The sequence below is a fragment of the Mobula birostris genome, chromosome 1, assembly GCF_030028105.1.
Source record: "Mobula birostris isolate sMobBir1 chromosome 1, sMobBir1.hap1, whole genome shotgun sequence".
Lineage (NCBI taxonomy): Eukaryota > Metazoa > Chordata > Chondrichthyes > Myliobatiformes > Myliobatidae > Mobula > Mobula birostris.
Genome location: NC_092370.1, coordinates 39137298 through 39154670, shown reverse-complemented (window position 1 = coordinate 39154670; position 17373 = coordinate 39137298). Strand labels below are relative to the sequence as shown.

General features: G+C 38.5%; 1 protein-coding gene across 1 annotated transcript in view; it reads left to right on the top strand.

Moving 5' to 3' along the window:
- The window catches only part of adhfe1 (alcohol dehydrogenase iron containing 1), a 33454-nt gene extending 17773 nt beyond the window's left edge, over window positions 1–15681 (top strand). Inside the window, exons 6-14 of the mRNA XM_072254429.1 lie at window positions 974–1170; window positions 2799–2876; window positions 3926–4031; window positions 6118–6270; window positions 7998–8096; window positions 10209–10287; window positions 11626–11722; window positions 12232–12389; window positions 13767–15681. Of these exons, the coding sequence (XP_072110530.1) occupies window positions 974–1170; window positions 2799–2876; window positions 3926–4031; window positions 6118–6270; window positions 7998–8096; window positions 10209–10287; window positions 11626–11722; window positions 12232–12389; window positions 13767–13850 (1051 nt within the window). The 3' untranslated portion in view covers window positions 13851–15681. The remainder of the gene's footprint in view (window positions 1–973; window positions 1171–2798; window positions 2877–3925; window positions 4032–6117; window positions 6271–7997; window positions 8097–10208; window positions 10288–11625; window positions 11723–12231; window positions 12390–13766) is intronic.
- Window positions 15682–17373: the final 1692 nt, after the last annotated feature.

Genomic DNA, 17373 nt, shown 5'->3' with positions numbered 1-17373 from the left:
TTACGATCAGGAGTAGGTTATTTGGTCCCTCAAGCCTGCTCACCTCAGCTCTGCATTCCCCTCCGGCCACAATAACCTCCCCACCACCTTGTTTATCAATAATCTACGTATCTCTGTCTTTAAAACATTCAAAAGACTCTCTTACACTGGCTTTTGAAGAAGCTAACTTCAAACATGCATGGCTCTCCGAGAGAAAAAATATCATCACATTTAGTATGATTTCCAATATATCTTATCTACCTCTTAATTTAAAGACTGTGCAATGAATTGGGTGAGACAACAGATAGATAAATCAATGAGAAAGTAGAGGTAGATGAGAAAGCAGGTGAGAAAAGTTGAGTGGGGCATAAAGGCCAACTTGGACTAGATAACTTTTATGTGTCAAATATTCTACCTAGCTTATCTCTGCTTTCAGTGACTGTTCCACCCTTGGCAGTTGGAATCCTTTATAAATCGTAATCTCAAGCCTAAGCATATGATTGTAGAGCAAATTCCAAAAGATACACAGCAACTTAAATGCCCTGGAATCTTGCCTTAACAGGAGAATACCAGTTCTTCAGTCAGTAACACACTTGAGGCAGAGTGGGAAATGCATTGAAGATAACTTTTTTCCTTAATATGTTTTCAAATTCTTTTCTGCAGGAAGATGTACCAGATTTCAAAGGCAGTGACATTGTTCTCGAAAGCCTTCTCCTTCACCGGTCCCAAGGATGAGTTGCTTCCTCTGCAGCCGTGTGGGTTCCAGGGTGGTTGATAAAGCCGCTGTGGGACTGGGCCATTAGCAGGCCTCAGCTGCCCCTCACTGTTGTGGCAAAGTCTGCAGGTCCCCATTGGCCTCACTGGCCACCTGAGAACCCACAGAGCTGGAAGGAAATCAAATAGTTCCTGATCCTGAAGCATCATCGTAGGAGGAGGATATTTTACAATTTTTTTGACAATTTAGTCACTTTATAATGTTTTATGATGTCTTTAGTTTCAAGGAAGCAATAACATTTGCGAGACAAGGACAATTTGATGCGTATGTTGCTGTTGGAGGTGGATCTGTAATGGACACGTGTAAAGTGGCTAACCTCTACAGCTGCAGCCCTGATGCTGAATTATTTGACTATGTCAATGCACCAATAGGAAAGGGAAAACCCATCACCTTTAACCTCCATCCTTTGATAGCAGGTGAGCTCATGCAAAAAATCTTTTAATAATAAAGTGGGTTTGAATTAGCAACTGTCTAAATGATATAGAAAGGGCATTCACAAACCTGTTGTCAATGTGATAGAACTGTGTAATTATTTGTGATATTAAGTGTAATTTTGATTGGTTTCAACCTCTGGAAAGGCTCAGAAACAAAAACTGGTGTTCCTGGTGTAACTATGATAGGACAGCTTGATCACTTGTAACAGATGAATTGACATCATTTAGAATGCCGTTATTTGAAAACTGCTCATGTTTTACGCACAAAGTCAGAGTTTGTTAGCCTTTACATAAGGGAATCCTAGCGGGTGCAGAAGGCAATGAAGAGAACACCAACATCTGTTTAAAGAAAAATATTCTTTTGTGTTAAGATTAGCTTTATGTGTCACATTGACCTTGAACCATACAGTTCGATATTTTGCATCAAATCAAATGAGTGAGGATTGTGCTGGGCAGCCTGCTAGTGTCACCAAGCTCCTGCTGCCAACGTAGCATGCCCACAAGTCACCAGCTGTAATCATACGTCCGGAGGAAACCGGGGCATCCAAAGGAAATTCACGCAGTTCACAGAGAGAATATAAAAACTCCTCACAGACTGCGGCAGGAATTGCACTATATTAACGGTACGTTCATCGCTGTGCTCCTGTGCGCCCCAAAGCCACACTTTACAGAACTATTTATGCGCTTAGAGGAGCAGGAATTCCTTTTAGGCCAACAGGTTTACCTGTGACCTTTAAGTACCCCCATCACTGCATCTGTTCCCTTTGGTTATCATCTTCCAACTCCCACCACAAACGGATTCCCCACAACACCATCTCTGTGAGCATACTAACCATCAGCAATTTTTCTTCTCCTTCTGTCCTGCTGCATCCTTCCACCACAGGTTTTTCCTGAGATTTCATTTAGCGATACGGCGTGGAGTAAGACCCTACGGCCCTTTGAGCCACGCAGCCCCAGCAACCCCATAACCCCAAATAACCCTATCCTAATCGTGGGACAATTTACAACCTACCTGGTACATCCTGGACGGTGGGAGGAAACCAGAGCACCTGGGGGAAACCACACATTCCAGAATGCGTACAGAGACTCCTTACAGAACCGCGCCAGAATTGAATTCCAGAACGCCCCAAGCTGTATCACCGTCACACTAACCGCTACACCACCGTGGAGCACAAGATGGTTGACAGGAGGGAAGGAAAGCCTATAGAAATAAGCAAAAAGATGTAATATTGTAAAGACTGCTGGATGTTCAGAAAATCTAAGCTTCCAGGGGTCTAGCTATAACTCCCCCCTTACTGTACTCAACACATGGAGTAATATATTATCAAGTTGTAATTTTTGAGGCTTTGTTGATGAGACAAAATAATGCTTATTCTGTACACTATATCATGATTTTGTGACCATTGCACATTTCAAGGAAAAAGAAAAATACAATTGAATTGTCTTTCATAATTTCAGGATAAATCACTTAACAATCATTAAAATTTTTTCTGAAGTGCAGTCAAATTTGTTGTACCTTAATTCCGTCTTGAATCTGCATGTTAATCTATGTGGAAAGACTATTAATTGTGGAGTTGAATACTAATCAAGTTACATACTTTGTTTCCTAGTTCCCACAACAGCTGGCACTGGAAGTGAGACCACGGGTGTGGCTGTGTTTGATTATGAAGCAATGAAATTTAAAACAGGTACAAGTGGGTAGAACTTCCTTATGTCCGTGTGGTGAAAATACTTCTAAATGATAGAAATCTCTTTTCTTTTAAGAACATGAGCAAAAATAGATCATGCCATCTTTTCAGCAAGTTCCACAGTTCATTGAAGCCATGGCTGAACTAATGCATCTACACCATTTTGGTTCCCCATCTCCAAATCCCTCATTCCCAAGTATTTTTCAATATTGGTTTTGCATATATTAATCAAATGAACATCCATAGTATAAAGACAAAAGAGATCGCAGATGCTGACTAGAAGAACTCACTGGGTTTAGCAGTATCTATGAAGGCAAAAGGTTACACTTCTTAAATTCTTTCAGCATTCTGTTTTTGAATATCTGCAGGCCTTAGCTAGTATTTCCAAAGATTCAAACTGGAAATGAAATGAATTGCCCTTGTGGCATAACCCTTGACTTAGAGCATCCTACCAGGGAGACAGCTCTTCAATATGTCCATGTCATGTCTCATATAATTGTATATATTTAAGTGAAATGCTTTTTTTTTACTTTTTGGATTTAGACAATCTGGCCTCTTTCCGCTCAATTCCTCCTCATAATACAGTACATCAATTTATGCCTTGTGCACGATTGCACAGGAAGGTGATGGAGAAAGTACCATATGGTAAAATGTGAAATTACATATTTTTGTAGGAGGAATGAGAAGTGGATATTTTTAAAAGGCGAGAGATAAGTAAATGTTGGCATCTTGAAGAGTTTGGGAACTTCAGTCACAGTAATTAGATCTTTGGACCATTGGATTTCTGATATTTGATAAGGATTGATCCCCTCATTGGCTGTCACAAAGGCATGAAAGCTAGGTTACCCCTTTGATTACCCCTTTAAGATGAGTAGAGACAGAGTCCAAGCCTAAATTTATGGTTCACAATGTTCCCATGGTTATTGGTGGTCAGTACTATTCTAATAAGTCCTAGTTCATATCACAAAATATCATAGAATTCAGAAGCTTTATAACAATAGAATGTAGTAGTCTAACTTTGCTGCTATGTGCTTTATGTAAAATTTCAGGCATTGCCAGCAGAGCTCTGAAGCCCTTACTCGGGATCGTGGACCCTTTGCATACCTTGCACATGCCTGACCGTGTGGCAGCTTACAGTGGATTTGATGTACTTTGGTAAGAATTATTTTTATCATTTTAAACATTTATGAAGTAAACCTGAACCATGGCCAGGAAATACAAACCTTTGCTAGAAGTTTAGTGGGATATCCTCTTTCTGTTACACTTCTCATAATAGGGGTAGCTTAAAGGAAATTCATAACCAATGTTGTACAAGTTTAAATAATAGAATGAATAATGTAATTTTATAGCAATGTAGTTGTTTTCTTAATTTGTTTAGCTCTTTATTTATCTTATTTTTTGGCACAGTGATTTGAAAAACACACACCTTTGTTGTGTACATTTGATTTTTTCAGATGCTCCTTTGTGGTAGGAATTTTCTATTTTAGTTTGAGAGAGTTCCCTTTCATAGAGGAGTTGGGTTGTTTGTGACAGGTCCCAGGACCTTCAGGAACTGCAGACTGGGTGATAGTTACGTTTAACCTATTTTTATTCTCACCTATTCTTCTAGTTTCTTTACTCAGTTAGTCCACAAGGAGCCACACAAGTATTTTGTTCATACTTCCTTTCCTTCTTCTCCAGCACTTGACCTTTCCCACCCACCTGGCTTCACTTATCACTTTCCTGCTAACCCCTTCCCCTACCCCCACATTTTTATTCTGTTATCTTTTCCCTTCCTTCTCGGTCCCGAAGAAAGGTCTCAGTCCAAAATGTCAACTGTTTATTCTTTTCCATAGATGCTGCCTGATCTTCTGAGTTCCTCCGGCATTTTGTGTGTGTTGCTCTGGATTTAAAGCATCTGCAGACTTTCTCATGTTTGTGGTTTTCTACCACAATGTTTATCATTGAAATCATCTAGGTCTTTAGATGGTAAAATTTGACTGTTACATGTTGTTGTTGGAAAATAAGTTGTGATTAGCTTCTGTATGACATTTACTTATACAGTGGATTCCAGTTAATTGGGCCATTGGTTAATTGGGACAAATGCTTATTTAGGACAATTCTTAAAGAGCAAAAACTAATCAAAAAAATTGCCAGTTTCCCATCATTTTTGGGATCTATGCTGTTTAAATGTGCCGGGAGACTGTTTCTGAAGCTTCTAACAAGCATCAGTCAAGTGCACTGGTGTGGCCTCTATACACTATACTGTGCTTAGAACGAACAGTTTTTAAATAGCATCGGTTGCATGTGTTCAACAGCAGAGAATTTTGTCACTGATAGTTGGTGAGAAATAAGCAGTAAAACAATTCCAAACTGTTTTACTCACTTCAGTTTTAAGCATTTAGACTTGGAGATGCTAGAAACAGTTGGGAGTGAAAATGGAACAATCTCACTACTTCAACAAGTTAGGAACTACAATGAATTTAAAGGCTTTGACAATCATGTTGAATGTTACAATGAAAATGTAGATTTGGAGGATGCATTTGTTGACTGCATTGTATGAAGCAGTCCATTTACCTGTAGTTGGTGTCTGCGCTGATATTTTGCAGTCTGTCAAAAGAACACAGCAGCGTACTCTGGATAAATTCCTCCATCCATAACTATCAGGAAATGCAGTTTAATAGTACTACAGTAGTATTCTTAGTGTTCTAATTTGTTCTGAGTTTCATTTAAATACATAATTTGTTACTCCTCAGTTAACAGTAGTTGGCCTTATATGTTTTTTTACTATTTCCTTGAAATGTCAGCTAATTGGAACAGCTGTTATTTGCCAAAATGTCCCAATGTGCCCCAATTAACTGGAAACCACTGTAGTTTTGTGTTTTGAACAGATTGTGCTGAATGATGTATTTAGCATCACTACCAAAAGAGCCACTTGAAGTTAAACTAGGAGCAGTGTTTGGGGTGAGACCTAAGAGCCAATGTTCAAACAAAAATCTGATGATTCTTCACAGATGAAGAACCATAAATGGTCAAATGTTTCATACTGAGCAATTACATTGCTGAGAAGTACATGGACCACAAACCAATCAAATTACTGCCAGAGTAACAGAGATATGAATAGTGATTTTAAGAGAACAATCGGGTAGATAAAACTGAATGTAAATTCATTGTTTATTAATAATATTCACATTTTATAAAGTTTAATTTCTCTACAGCAAAATTACTTAAATTCCTGCCACTGTTCTTATTATCCCAACAGCCACGCATTGGAATCCTACACAGCTCTTCCATACAGTTTACGATCACCCTGCCCTCCAAACCCAGTTAATCGGCCAGCGTATCAAGGGAGCAACCCTATCAGTGATGTGTGGTCCAAACATGCCCTGAGAATTGTGGCCAAGTACATTAAGCGGTAATGCAAAGTTTAGCACCTCTGTTGCTGAAAATTCTATAATATGTGTTATGTGCCAGCAGCAATAGACCACAGACTCAGTTTTTAATGTTAAACAGCTATATTTTCAGTACCTACCCAAATACAGACAATTAAACAAATTACTCTCCAAACAAAAATTAACAGTGCTATGCATTTTAGCTCACAAACTACAGAGGTCTAGGAACAGTTCTTCCCAAGTCTTACTCAAACAGAGTCCTAGGATAGCAATCCAGAAGGTTCCAAAAATCCACAGGAACAGGTACAGGTGTCTGTGAGGGAGAGCTCATAAATCCACCTTAAGATGACACAAGGTGACAGTCACAGAAGATTCCAGAAGTCGAGTAGTCATCACTGAAATACTAGAGTCCGTGCAGGGGTAACAAAGTGATGCCTAAGTTCCAAAATCCCCATAGGGATATCACAAGGTGACAGTTATGGAATATTCTGTAACACAAGTGGATGCCACGTAACACACTGGAATCCATGTACAAATTAACAAAAAGTGGTCGCCACAGGATACTCCAGAAATCCCAAGTATGGATCCTACAAAGTGACAGTCACGTATCCAATATGCACTGCGTGCCGCTAATTATCACAATCCTCTGGACATGGAGAAGTATTAGACTCGCCCACTGCTGTAGCGAACTCTTCAACTCACTCCACCCAGCTCACTCTCCCGCTGGTAGCTCGCAGTCCCCTGTCCCTTAACTGCCGAATGTTCCAGCAACCTCTCCACATTTTGTTAATGATGTCATCCACCCGCCTCGTCCAGGTGCCTAAAATGACGCTTATGGGGTTAAAAAAAAAAGTTGACATGTAACAAATGTCATGTAGTTTTGTCTTTACAGGGAATCACGGCTTAGGAACAATTGCTTAAGATAACAATTACATTTATTAAAAAATATTTGTTTTCAGGAAAAGAACTGGGATACATAATGACACTTGTTCACAGTGCTAATCACTGCCTGCTACCAATTACAATCAATAGGTCAGCATGTTTCCCGGTGTATATGATGAATAAACTCTTCTCAGGCTTCCTGCCAGGTACAGGTATCAATTATAACCAACATTTCAATTACAAACACTGCCATTGTCTTCAGGGATGATGCCTGGGGATGTCTAGTGAGGACAGACTATAGGGGGGTGTAAATACCACTGGACTAGACATGCCCAGGCATCATCCCTGAAGAAGATAACAGAGTTTGTCATCATAACATTGGTTATACTAAATATCTGTACTTGACTGGAAGTCTGCGAAGTTTATTCGAATAGGTCAGCATACTTATTCGAAAAACTAGCTGATCCCACCTGATCCCCTGCAGAAACAAAAGAAATCATGAGTTAGCACAACTAATTCCTAAAGTTCAGATTTCTCGATTTCCTCCAACTTGAAAATTGTTGCATTGCACCTTAAATATAATTAATATTTATTGGAGTCTATAGTTTGCGTCTCTGTGTTTGATTTATTTTATGTTCCAATCTAATCCTCACAGAACTTCTTCCTTAGTTTACTGTGTGATGTACATTGTTAAATTTTTAACTGGTTATTGTAAATGTTTTCATGAAAATTATATAGTTGTTACACTTTGTATATATATTCCAGGTCTGAATTTATTGACAATTGTTTTACTTGTGGAGTACAATCTTAGCCCAGGTGTGAATTACACAATGCTTTTTAAACATTAATTTCTCTTTAAATCTGCTAGTGCTGTCCGAAATGCTGATGACCATGAGGCAAGATTCAACATGCACCTTGCAAGTGTTTTTGCAGGGATTGGATTTGGAAATGCTGGTGTTCATCTCTGGTAAGCAGTCATGAGCCATGAAGCTCCAAATGTTTCATTTCAGTAAGATGAAAAATGTAATGCTTTAGAATCTTATAAAGTGATTTAGCTGTTACTTTTCCTCCATAAGGTAGCTGATGCCAAACTATTGAAGCCACAGGCTGCTGACCAACTGGGTGAAAGAATTCTCACCATCAAATGTGCCTATTCACAACTGCTCCACACAATCTGCCTGAATGGAGCACCACAAAGAACTTAAAGAAAAAATCTAATACTGTATAAGAAATCAAATGCAGGTTCTTAATGAGGGATCTTCTCCTTTAAGGCTTACGCATACATGCTACATTGTCCTTTGCTCTTATTGCTAGATTACAGTTGCACATAGGTGGAGACAGTATTTTGAAACTTGTCATGTCTGTTGTTTTCCTTTTGTGAGCCTGGATCATGTAATAATAACAGTTGTGAGAAAATCTGGGTCAAGTCCAATCCAATCCTTACCCAACATTCATTCACATACAGGTTTCAACCAGGTCTCCAAGTAACAATTAGTTAGAGAAAACCTAGTCACGTTTACTCTTCCAGAGTTTCAGAGATGGTTATTTGAATGCTATGATCACTTAACACAGAATCAAGTAACTTGGCCAGAAATACAAGATGAAGTAACCTTCCCCAGTAAGTTTCTAGAAGCTCAGGCATGCAAGTTCTAACCATGATTTTAATTGCCAATACAAGTGTGTTATGAATAATAATCCTGTATCTTCCTGATATAAGATTATACTGTTCCATTTCTCCCAAAGGTGAAATGCTGCCTGTCACATCTAGCTTTGAGAAAACAATTCATGCACCGTGAAATTAATTATAAACAAATACTGTATATCTGAACTACTTTACTAGTACTTTTAAACTGGTAATAGTTTTGTCCTGGACTCCCAGATGAAATAGACTGTCATCTATCAAATCTCTTCATATTTCTCTGCTTTCTCTGCTCCAATGCCATAATCTAAAGACTATCTTCATCTTTATAGTTTTCTATTCCAGGCTACATCCTCTTGAGTTTACGGCACTTAATGATTTTAATTTCCTTTCTGTAATTATCTTAGGGAAAACTTGGGAGGATTAAATCTAAAATGTACAATATATGTGGCAAACGTTTGACTGTACACCCAATGCGTGAGGCAACCTTACTTAACATTTTGCCTGTTCCATCATAGATTTGCTTCCCTAAAGTAAACTTAAAATACATGAATATGTGTTTTAACATCAACAAACATAATATAACTACAGCCCTACTTTCAAGGAAATGCTCATTTGGAGACTCTGCGTCTGGATTTATCCCCTGCATCTATACTCCCAATCTTTCTTTTTTTCTCCCATATCGCGATACACTACAAATATCTGCATGTTTACAAAATTCAAGACTTTTTTGTCAGAAACAGTTTGGGATTATGCTCAACACCCACAAAGCCATGGAGGAACCTTGCAAGTTGAACAGCATCAATGGAGAGGAATAAACAGATGATTCAGGGATGGACGAAAGATCTCAGCCCAAAACATCAACTGTTTATTTCTCTCCATAGGTGCCGTCTGGTTTGCTGAGTTCCTCCAGCACTTTGTGTGCATTGGTCAAGATTTCCAGCATCAATAGAACCTCTTCTGTTTAGGGTTATGCTCTTTTCTGTCCAGTGTCTCAGTCCACTAAGAGCGAGGTCCAAGTTACAGCCCTTCCCATCGTTATCACATCCAATTTTCTTTCACATTCATTAACTAATGTTCTATCTAGATGAGAACATTTACTCTTTAACACCTGAAAATTTTCTACAACTATCTTACAGGGGATTTTGTCCAAGGCCTTGTGAAAATCCACACATACTACATCTATCCATTCCATCCTTATATCAATGTAGACATCACTACTTTAAAAAAAACTTTAAATTGGTTTTACACATGTTCCTTATAACAAATCTATGAAGATACTCAATAATGGTTTTGATATGCTCAAGAATTTTTACCCATAATTTACGATTCTGTTGGTTTTGTTATGAGATTTGTCAAATTACACAGGATTTTCACAATTCCAGTCACAAGTAGACGAAAATGTTGACTTAGACTGTATGTTTGATCTTCCTTTCCTAGCCATGGAATGTCCTATCCAGTGGCAGGATTGGTGAAAACCTTTAAAGCCGAAGATTACAATGTGGATCATCCTTTGGTGGTATGTACAGGTTTTGAATTGTACACACAGTTCAGCTGTCCACATTAGTTCACATGACAACCAGTTTTAAATGCTATGCAATTCCTTTTCAGTTTTACCCAGTTCTATGCACTGGAGATCACTTCTGGGTGAATTGACCCTGAAGTGAAATTGGGCCAGACATTTTCCTGAATAATTCATTCAGACATCAAATAGCTGATGTTTTCCTGGTGTTAAGCGCAGCCCAAATGATGTCTTTATTCACAGTCCATACATTTTAGCCTGCACCTACATATCTTCATACTGTGACCATTATGGAACAATCTCATTAGAACCAGGAGCAAATAGTGCCAGTTTGTTGCCCTTTTAACTATAAAGGGAGTATTTCACTAACAGGCCTGACTGAGCACCTTTAGAAGTGACCAAGCTGCTTAAAGACCTCCACAAAGTTTTGCAACAAAACAGTGAACGTTTATTTTTCCAGCCTTTAACCAGAAATCAATGGGTGCCACAATATTCCATTAATGGAGGCCACATTAAGGCCATGGCCAGTCACTCGGGGTGTGTCTGGGCTCCTGGGATAGGAAAAATAGATATGTGTGCCTGAACAGAGAACCTGCTTCCAAACAAAGTCAGAGACACCATATCCTATTTGGACCTGACCAATGAACAATACATTTATGGACTTGGATTTTTCAATGATGTGACATTCCATTGTCATATCTGAACTGCTTACTCCATGGGAGTCACAGTTATATTGACTTTCAATTTCCAAGGCACAGCAAGTCTCTGCTGCATCTTCCAAATTGCTGCTCACTCTTGCAGAAGTGAAATCACTCACATAGGCTTTACGTAACTAAAGAAACTCTTGTGGCCATGTGGTGCCTGCAGACACTTTAATGTTGTTGCTTATTACAGCAAAGAATAGAGGTAACGATCCCAATAAAGCTTACTCTTTCAGAGGAAGTGAACATCCCACCCAACTAACAGCAGTATCTATGTTGTATCTAAAATCATACCAAATGATTCACTGTTTGGTAAAATTTCATATATTCAACAATCTATTGTGATTTCAGTGAGGAATAGGTGGCATGCCAGACAGTAGGGTGTGCCAACATTGCTGTCTACCCATGAACCCAGGTGGCCACTGGTATTGGTTTATTATTGTCACCTGTACCAAGATACAGAGAAAAGCTTGTCTTGCATACAGATCAAATCATTTAGTTTATTAGATTACATTATATTTTTAACAGCAGGAATATATAGACTAAGGGAGGATATCTTGATATGGATGTTTAAGTAGAGCTTTGTAGAGGGATTTATGCTACTCTTATATAACTGTGATGTTCTCAATTGCAGCCACATGGCCTTTCTGTCGTTCTGACCTCTCCTGCAGTCTTCACTTTCACAAGCCCCATGTGTCCTGAACGCCATTTGGAAGCAGCTGAGATACTAGGTAGGAGTCTGACTTTTCAGCTTCCTCATAACTGAGAGTGAATTTATGGATCAGTCCTTTAATTTCCTCTCAAAACTATCATTTCACAATACAGTTACAAAGACAATTTTATGAATAATGAACCAAAGCTGAAATCTGACCTGTCTTTTACATGAGCCACCATTGATTATTTTATTATGTTTGTTCATTAATTGTGACTAAAGGAATAAACTAAATGGCCGAAGCTTCATCCCCTCTTATTGAAATGATGCTGCATTTCTTATGCCAGATTATCTGATACCACCAGGGAGTGCATTCCTCTCCACATAGTCTATGGTGTCATACAAATAAAGCATTGTGGTTCTATAATTTTTCACATTATTGCCCACATAAACTGCATAGTCATTGGATTAATTGGTAATTTTTGTGTAGTTTCAGATGAATTTTACATATATTGGAATCCCATGTAAAGTATTGTGCATGCATAACATGATTTTCTTCTGATCCTGCAAACTCTGCATCTCTTTCAGGAGCTGACACGAAGACTGTGAAGCGTGAAGATGCAGGATTAGTTCTGGCTGATACGCTTCGGAATTTCTTGTTTGAACTGCACGTTGAAGATGGGCTGAGTGCAGTTGGTTACACTAATGAAGATATTCCAGCTTTAGTCAAAGGAACACTGCCTCAGGTCTGCAGTAACATTAATAAAGAGAGTTTTACAGGACTACTATTCATTAAAATTATTAAATAAGTTGAGCTAAAATCAAGAACAAAAGTAAATAAAAAGTGGAATACTTCTATGTTAAGTTTTGCTAGTCATGCAAAGAAAATCAGTGTTGTGTAACTCTTTGCTATGATATTAAATGATAGGCAGTTGTACTGAACATTTAGATAAAAGTGGGAAAGGTTTTGCTTTGCTGCCATGAATCATCACAAGATAGATCAGTGGCACAAGAGGATCCAGCGATAAAGGAAATAAATAACCTTTTTGCAACCAAACATTTTGCCGCAATGAAGGGTAATGTAAAGCAAGATGAAACCAAACAAAAATATGTTTGGATTCTTCAATGTAGATGCAAGTCTTCTGCAGCAAGTGTTCTTTCTATGCCATATAGTATCCATTAAAGAGAGAAAAATTGGTACCGGTAATTTGTTGACCGCATGATTGCTCTTAAAAGGAAAGAATGGAGCATTGGACCAATTTCTGGAAGGTGGGCAAGCTATCCCATGGAAAGTGAAGTGAAATGACACAATTCTTATTGAAAGATAAATCAACTGCAATGGAAAATTTAAAATTTAAATGGCAAGTGGTACAGAATATATTTAAAAATAGAATGGGTGATGTATAAAATTGGTGAATGGAAATAAAAGGCTTCATTGAAATAAGTATCAGAATATCTGGCTAGATTTTTCCTTCTTCCGTTAGGATGCAAGTTACAATTACAATTATTTCACCTAATCAAGGAGGAAAACTCAGTTAACAATAGACTAGTTGGTCCAATATTAGCTCTCATCAAATTCTTAGAAATGAGAGATCAGAAAAACATCAATGAGTTCTCATTAGTGCAGAGGCTAATCAAGGGTTGTATTGGAGAAATAAATCCACTCAAGGGATAGAGAGAGACTAACTTCAGTCTTCAGCTCTTCATAGCTTCAAATTATACCAACCCCTGGAATACCTTAATTATTCAGACTTGCCTAAATGAACTGCTGTTACATAATACTCATAACCCAACTGTCTTGAGGAAATAATAGCCTTGGAGGCAAGGAATGGGTTGTATTGATAATGAAACATCAGGTATTTACACTAATGTTGCAATTTTCATTTGAGCAGAGACTATCTTTCATTTCAGTCTTCAGCACACTTGCAATAAATAACTTGGGGCAAAATTCCTCAGTTGAAGTTTGATTTTGAGGCTAGGATGCCATCACTCTCATCATATTTTTCCTTTATAACATTGTCTACTATCAATCTCATTGTTCTGTTACATTGAGAATGTGTACTGGAAAATAATGCCTTTGAATATTTTAAAATGATAATAACTTTTCTGTTGATCTGTTTTAGGAAAGGGTAACAAAACTGTCACCAAGGCCTCAGACAGAGGAGGACCTGGCAAATTTGTTTGAGTCCTCTATGAAACTGTATTGACCTTCAAGCATAAATACAGAATTCAAAACTACTTTACAAAGAGAACTCACTGAACAAAGATACTGCTGTCTGGTATACCAACATGTCAAAGTGTTACTGAAATATGTTACTATGTTTTGGATATGTTACTTTATATGTTACTATAAACACTGTAAGCTTGTGAAATGTTACTTTTCTGAGTGTCACCAATTGTTAATTAGGTTACTCCCATGTAATGGTTCCCAGCACAATCCCTGAATCAGTGGAAGGGAAAATGAGTATATAGTTTCATCTGCTACTAACAATTTTCCCAAGCTGAAAATTACACACTACATTGTGTTCAGTTCCGGACAGGACACATTAGGTCAAGAAACAGGGGAGATTTAGTAGAACATGACCAGAAGATGGGTTTCAATTATAGAAACATAGAAAAACCTACAGCCCAATACAGGCCCTTCGTCCCACAAAGCTATGCCTAACATGTCCTTACCTTAAAAATTACCTAGGCTTACCCATGGCCCTCTATTTTTCTAAGCTCCATGTACCTATCCAGGAGTCTCTTAAAAGACCCTGTCCTATCTGCCTCCACCACTGTCGCCAGCAGCCCATTCCACACACTCACCACAAAAAACCTACCCCTGACATCTCCTCTGTACCTACTTCCAAGTACCTTAAAACTGTGCCCTCTCGTGCTAGCCATTTCAGCCCTGGGAAAAAGCCTCTGACTATCCACATGATCAATGCCTCTCATCATCTTGTACACCTCTGTCAGGTCACCTCTCATACACCGTTGCTCCAAGGAGAAAAGGCCGAGTGCATTCAACCTATTCTCATAAGACATGCTCCCCAATTCAGGCAACATCCTTGTAAATCTCCTCTGCACCCTTTCTATGGTTTCCACATCCTTCCTGTAGTGAGGCAACCAGAACTGAGCACAGTACTCTAAGTGGGGTCTCACCAGGGTCCTATAGGGCTCTCAGCTCTTAAACTCCATCCCACGATTGATGAAGGCCAGTGCACCATATGCCTTCTTAACCACAGAGTCAACTTGCACAGCAGCTTTGAATGTCCTATGGACTCAGACCCCAAGATCCCTCTGATTATCCACACTGCCAAGAGCCTTACCATTAATACTATTTTTATAATGGACTATTTAATATAATTGACAGTCTGGAGACATTAGGATTATTCTTACAGCTGAAAAGGTTGACATTCAATACAGGTTTTCAAAATAATGAGAGGTTTTAATTGAGTGACTAAGCTAAAGTTGTTTATACAGGCTCATAAGTTAATCCCTAACCAGATATTATTGTTTTAAGATTGTTGTTAAAAGATCAGAGAGAAGTTGAGAAGAATTTCCCCCCCCATGCAGGATTTGTAAGACATTATCAGCAATGGGCAAGAGAAATGTAACTGTGAACGATAATCAGTAAAGCAAATGCTCACAAGAATTCATAGGAGGTTGTGTGTTCAGTACAGCTGTGACAATGAGAATGTTTGCACTGGTGTGAGATTCTTTGCATTTCTTAATCCTTTATTCTAAGAATGATCTCATGGCTGGAATAAATACCTATGCCTACATGAATTTTTTTTAACATTATCACAGCGGACTTTTAATATAGAGATTGCACTTGTGTAAACACCAAGTGTCAATACTCCTGTTTTGGTGTAATTTTTAAATGGAAAATAATATAAATAAACTTGCTTTACCATCAAAACATTAGTTATGATTGTATCGATTATTCAACTGTAGCTGATAAATAATCCCAATGTTCATATGCTGTTACATTTATAAAAGCTTGCAGTTTGAGAAATTTTGTCAGTATACAATCTGTGAAGATCTGATGACGTTAAACTATTTTGAAGTTCTACCCATATTGTATTTCACTATCCCCAACATTTAGATTGATGTTTCCACATGACACAGCATCACTATTGCCTGAATAGCATTTTACACTAGCCTTGCTGATTATAGTGTAATTGCCTTTTAACAGTTGTTAAATGTTTGAGAAACTAATTGTAAATTGTTAACCCATATTTCAAAGTACATACTTTTTAAAAAATATTTATAATATCTGGTCTATCTTAATCCTTTGTTCTGATGTTTAATTTCTTTAATATGTTTTTAAAAAAGCACTTTTCACTTCTGGCTTAGCCACCTATTGAAATACTTCAACCTGGTTTCTGCACAGTTTGCCTGCTTGTGAACACCTTCAAACAACATAACTCGCTTTGTTAAAGGCATTTTAGAACTATAAAATGTCCCCAGCAATTTTCTGGGATTTGAACTTCTGACTCTGGGGTAATTTAACACCAACCAGAGATTTAACACATGGGTTATAACAGGGGTGAGGCCACAACATGGACATCAAATCACTTAAAAGAGATAAGAGAGCTACCTGGTCAAACAGGGAGATCACAGCATGCACCTTCATTAATGAGTATTATTGTCACATGCATTGAGATACTGTAAAAAGCTTGTCTTGCCCATCATTCATACAAATCAATTCATTATAACAGTATAATAAAGTGTTGCAATTACAGACAATAAGGTGCAAGGTCAATGGTGTGGTTAAAAATTTATCTTATACTAAGAACAATCATAACAACAGATAGAAGCTATCCTTAAGCTTGTTGGTACAGACTGTCAAGGGAGAAGAGAAAATGTTTGGGATATTTATGCTGGATACTTTACCAAGACAGTGCGAAATACAGACAGGAGTCCATGGAGAGAAGGCTGGTTTCCATGACTTGCTGAGCCATGTCCACAACTCCACAGTTTTCTGTGGTCACAGGCACAGCATCTGCCATATGAAGGCATGATGTATCCGAATAGGATGCTTTCTATGGAACATCAATAAACATTGACGAAGGTCAAAGGGGACACGACAGACACCTTTGGCCTTCTCAGGAATTAGAGGCACTGGTGAGCCTTCCTGGCTATGGTGTCAAAGAGGCTGGATCAAGACAAGCTATTGGTGATATTCACTCCTTGGAACTGGAAGCTCTCAACACTCTTGATCTCAGCATATTGATGCAAACAACAGAACATGTACTGTCCCCTTTCCTGGTCAATAATCACTCTTTTGCTGACATTGAGAGAAAAGCTGGTGTCATGACACCATGTCACTAGGCTCCCTATTCCTTCCTGTAGCCCAACTCATTTGTGATACAGCCCACTACAGTTCAGCAGTCCAATTCAACATGGCGCTAGTGAAACACAGCAACGACTTACTGGCAGCAAACAAAACTACTAACGACTTTGTTATCACACTTTTTCCAGTAAACAGTCACTGCAATAGCCTGTAACTTCCCTTTCGGAGTTGTGCTTTGAAACCGCTGCACAACTTGACATTTTTGTGTGAACAGAAGTCTCAAATGTGCAAGATATTTGCAGCATGCCGTGTATAGGTCGGATTGAGGTGGCGGGGCCTTGGCTCAAGAGCGAGGAATGAGCTAAGGTATGGCCAGTACTGGAGTGGACCTGGAACCAGCTCAAAGCAGCAGATCTGAGGCGAGGCAGCAGGGCCCGAGCCCAGGAGCA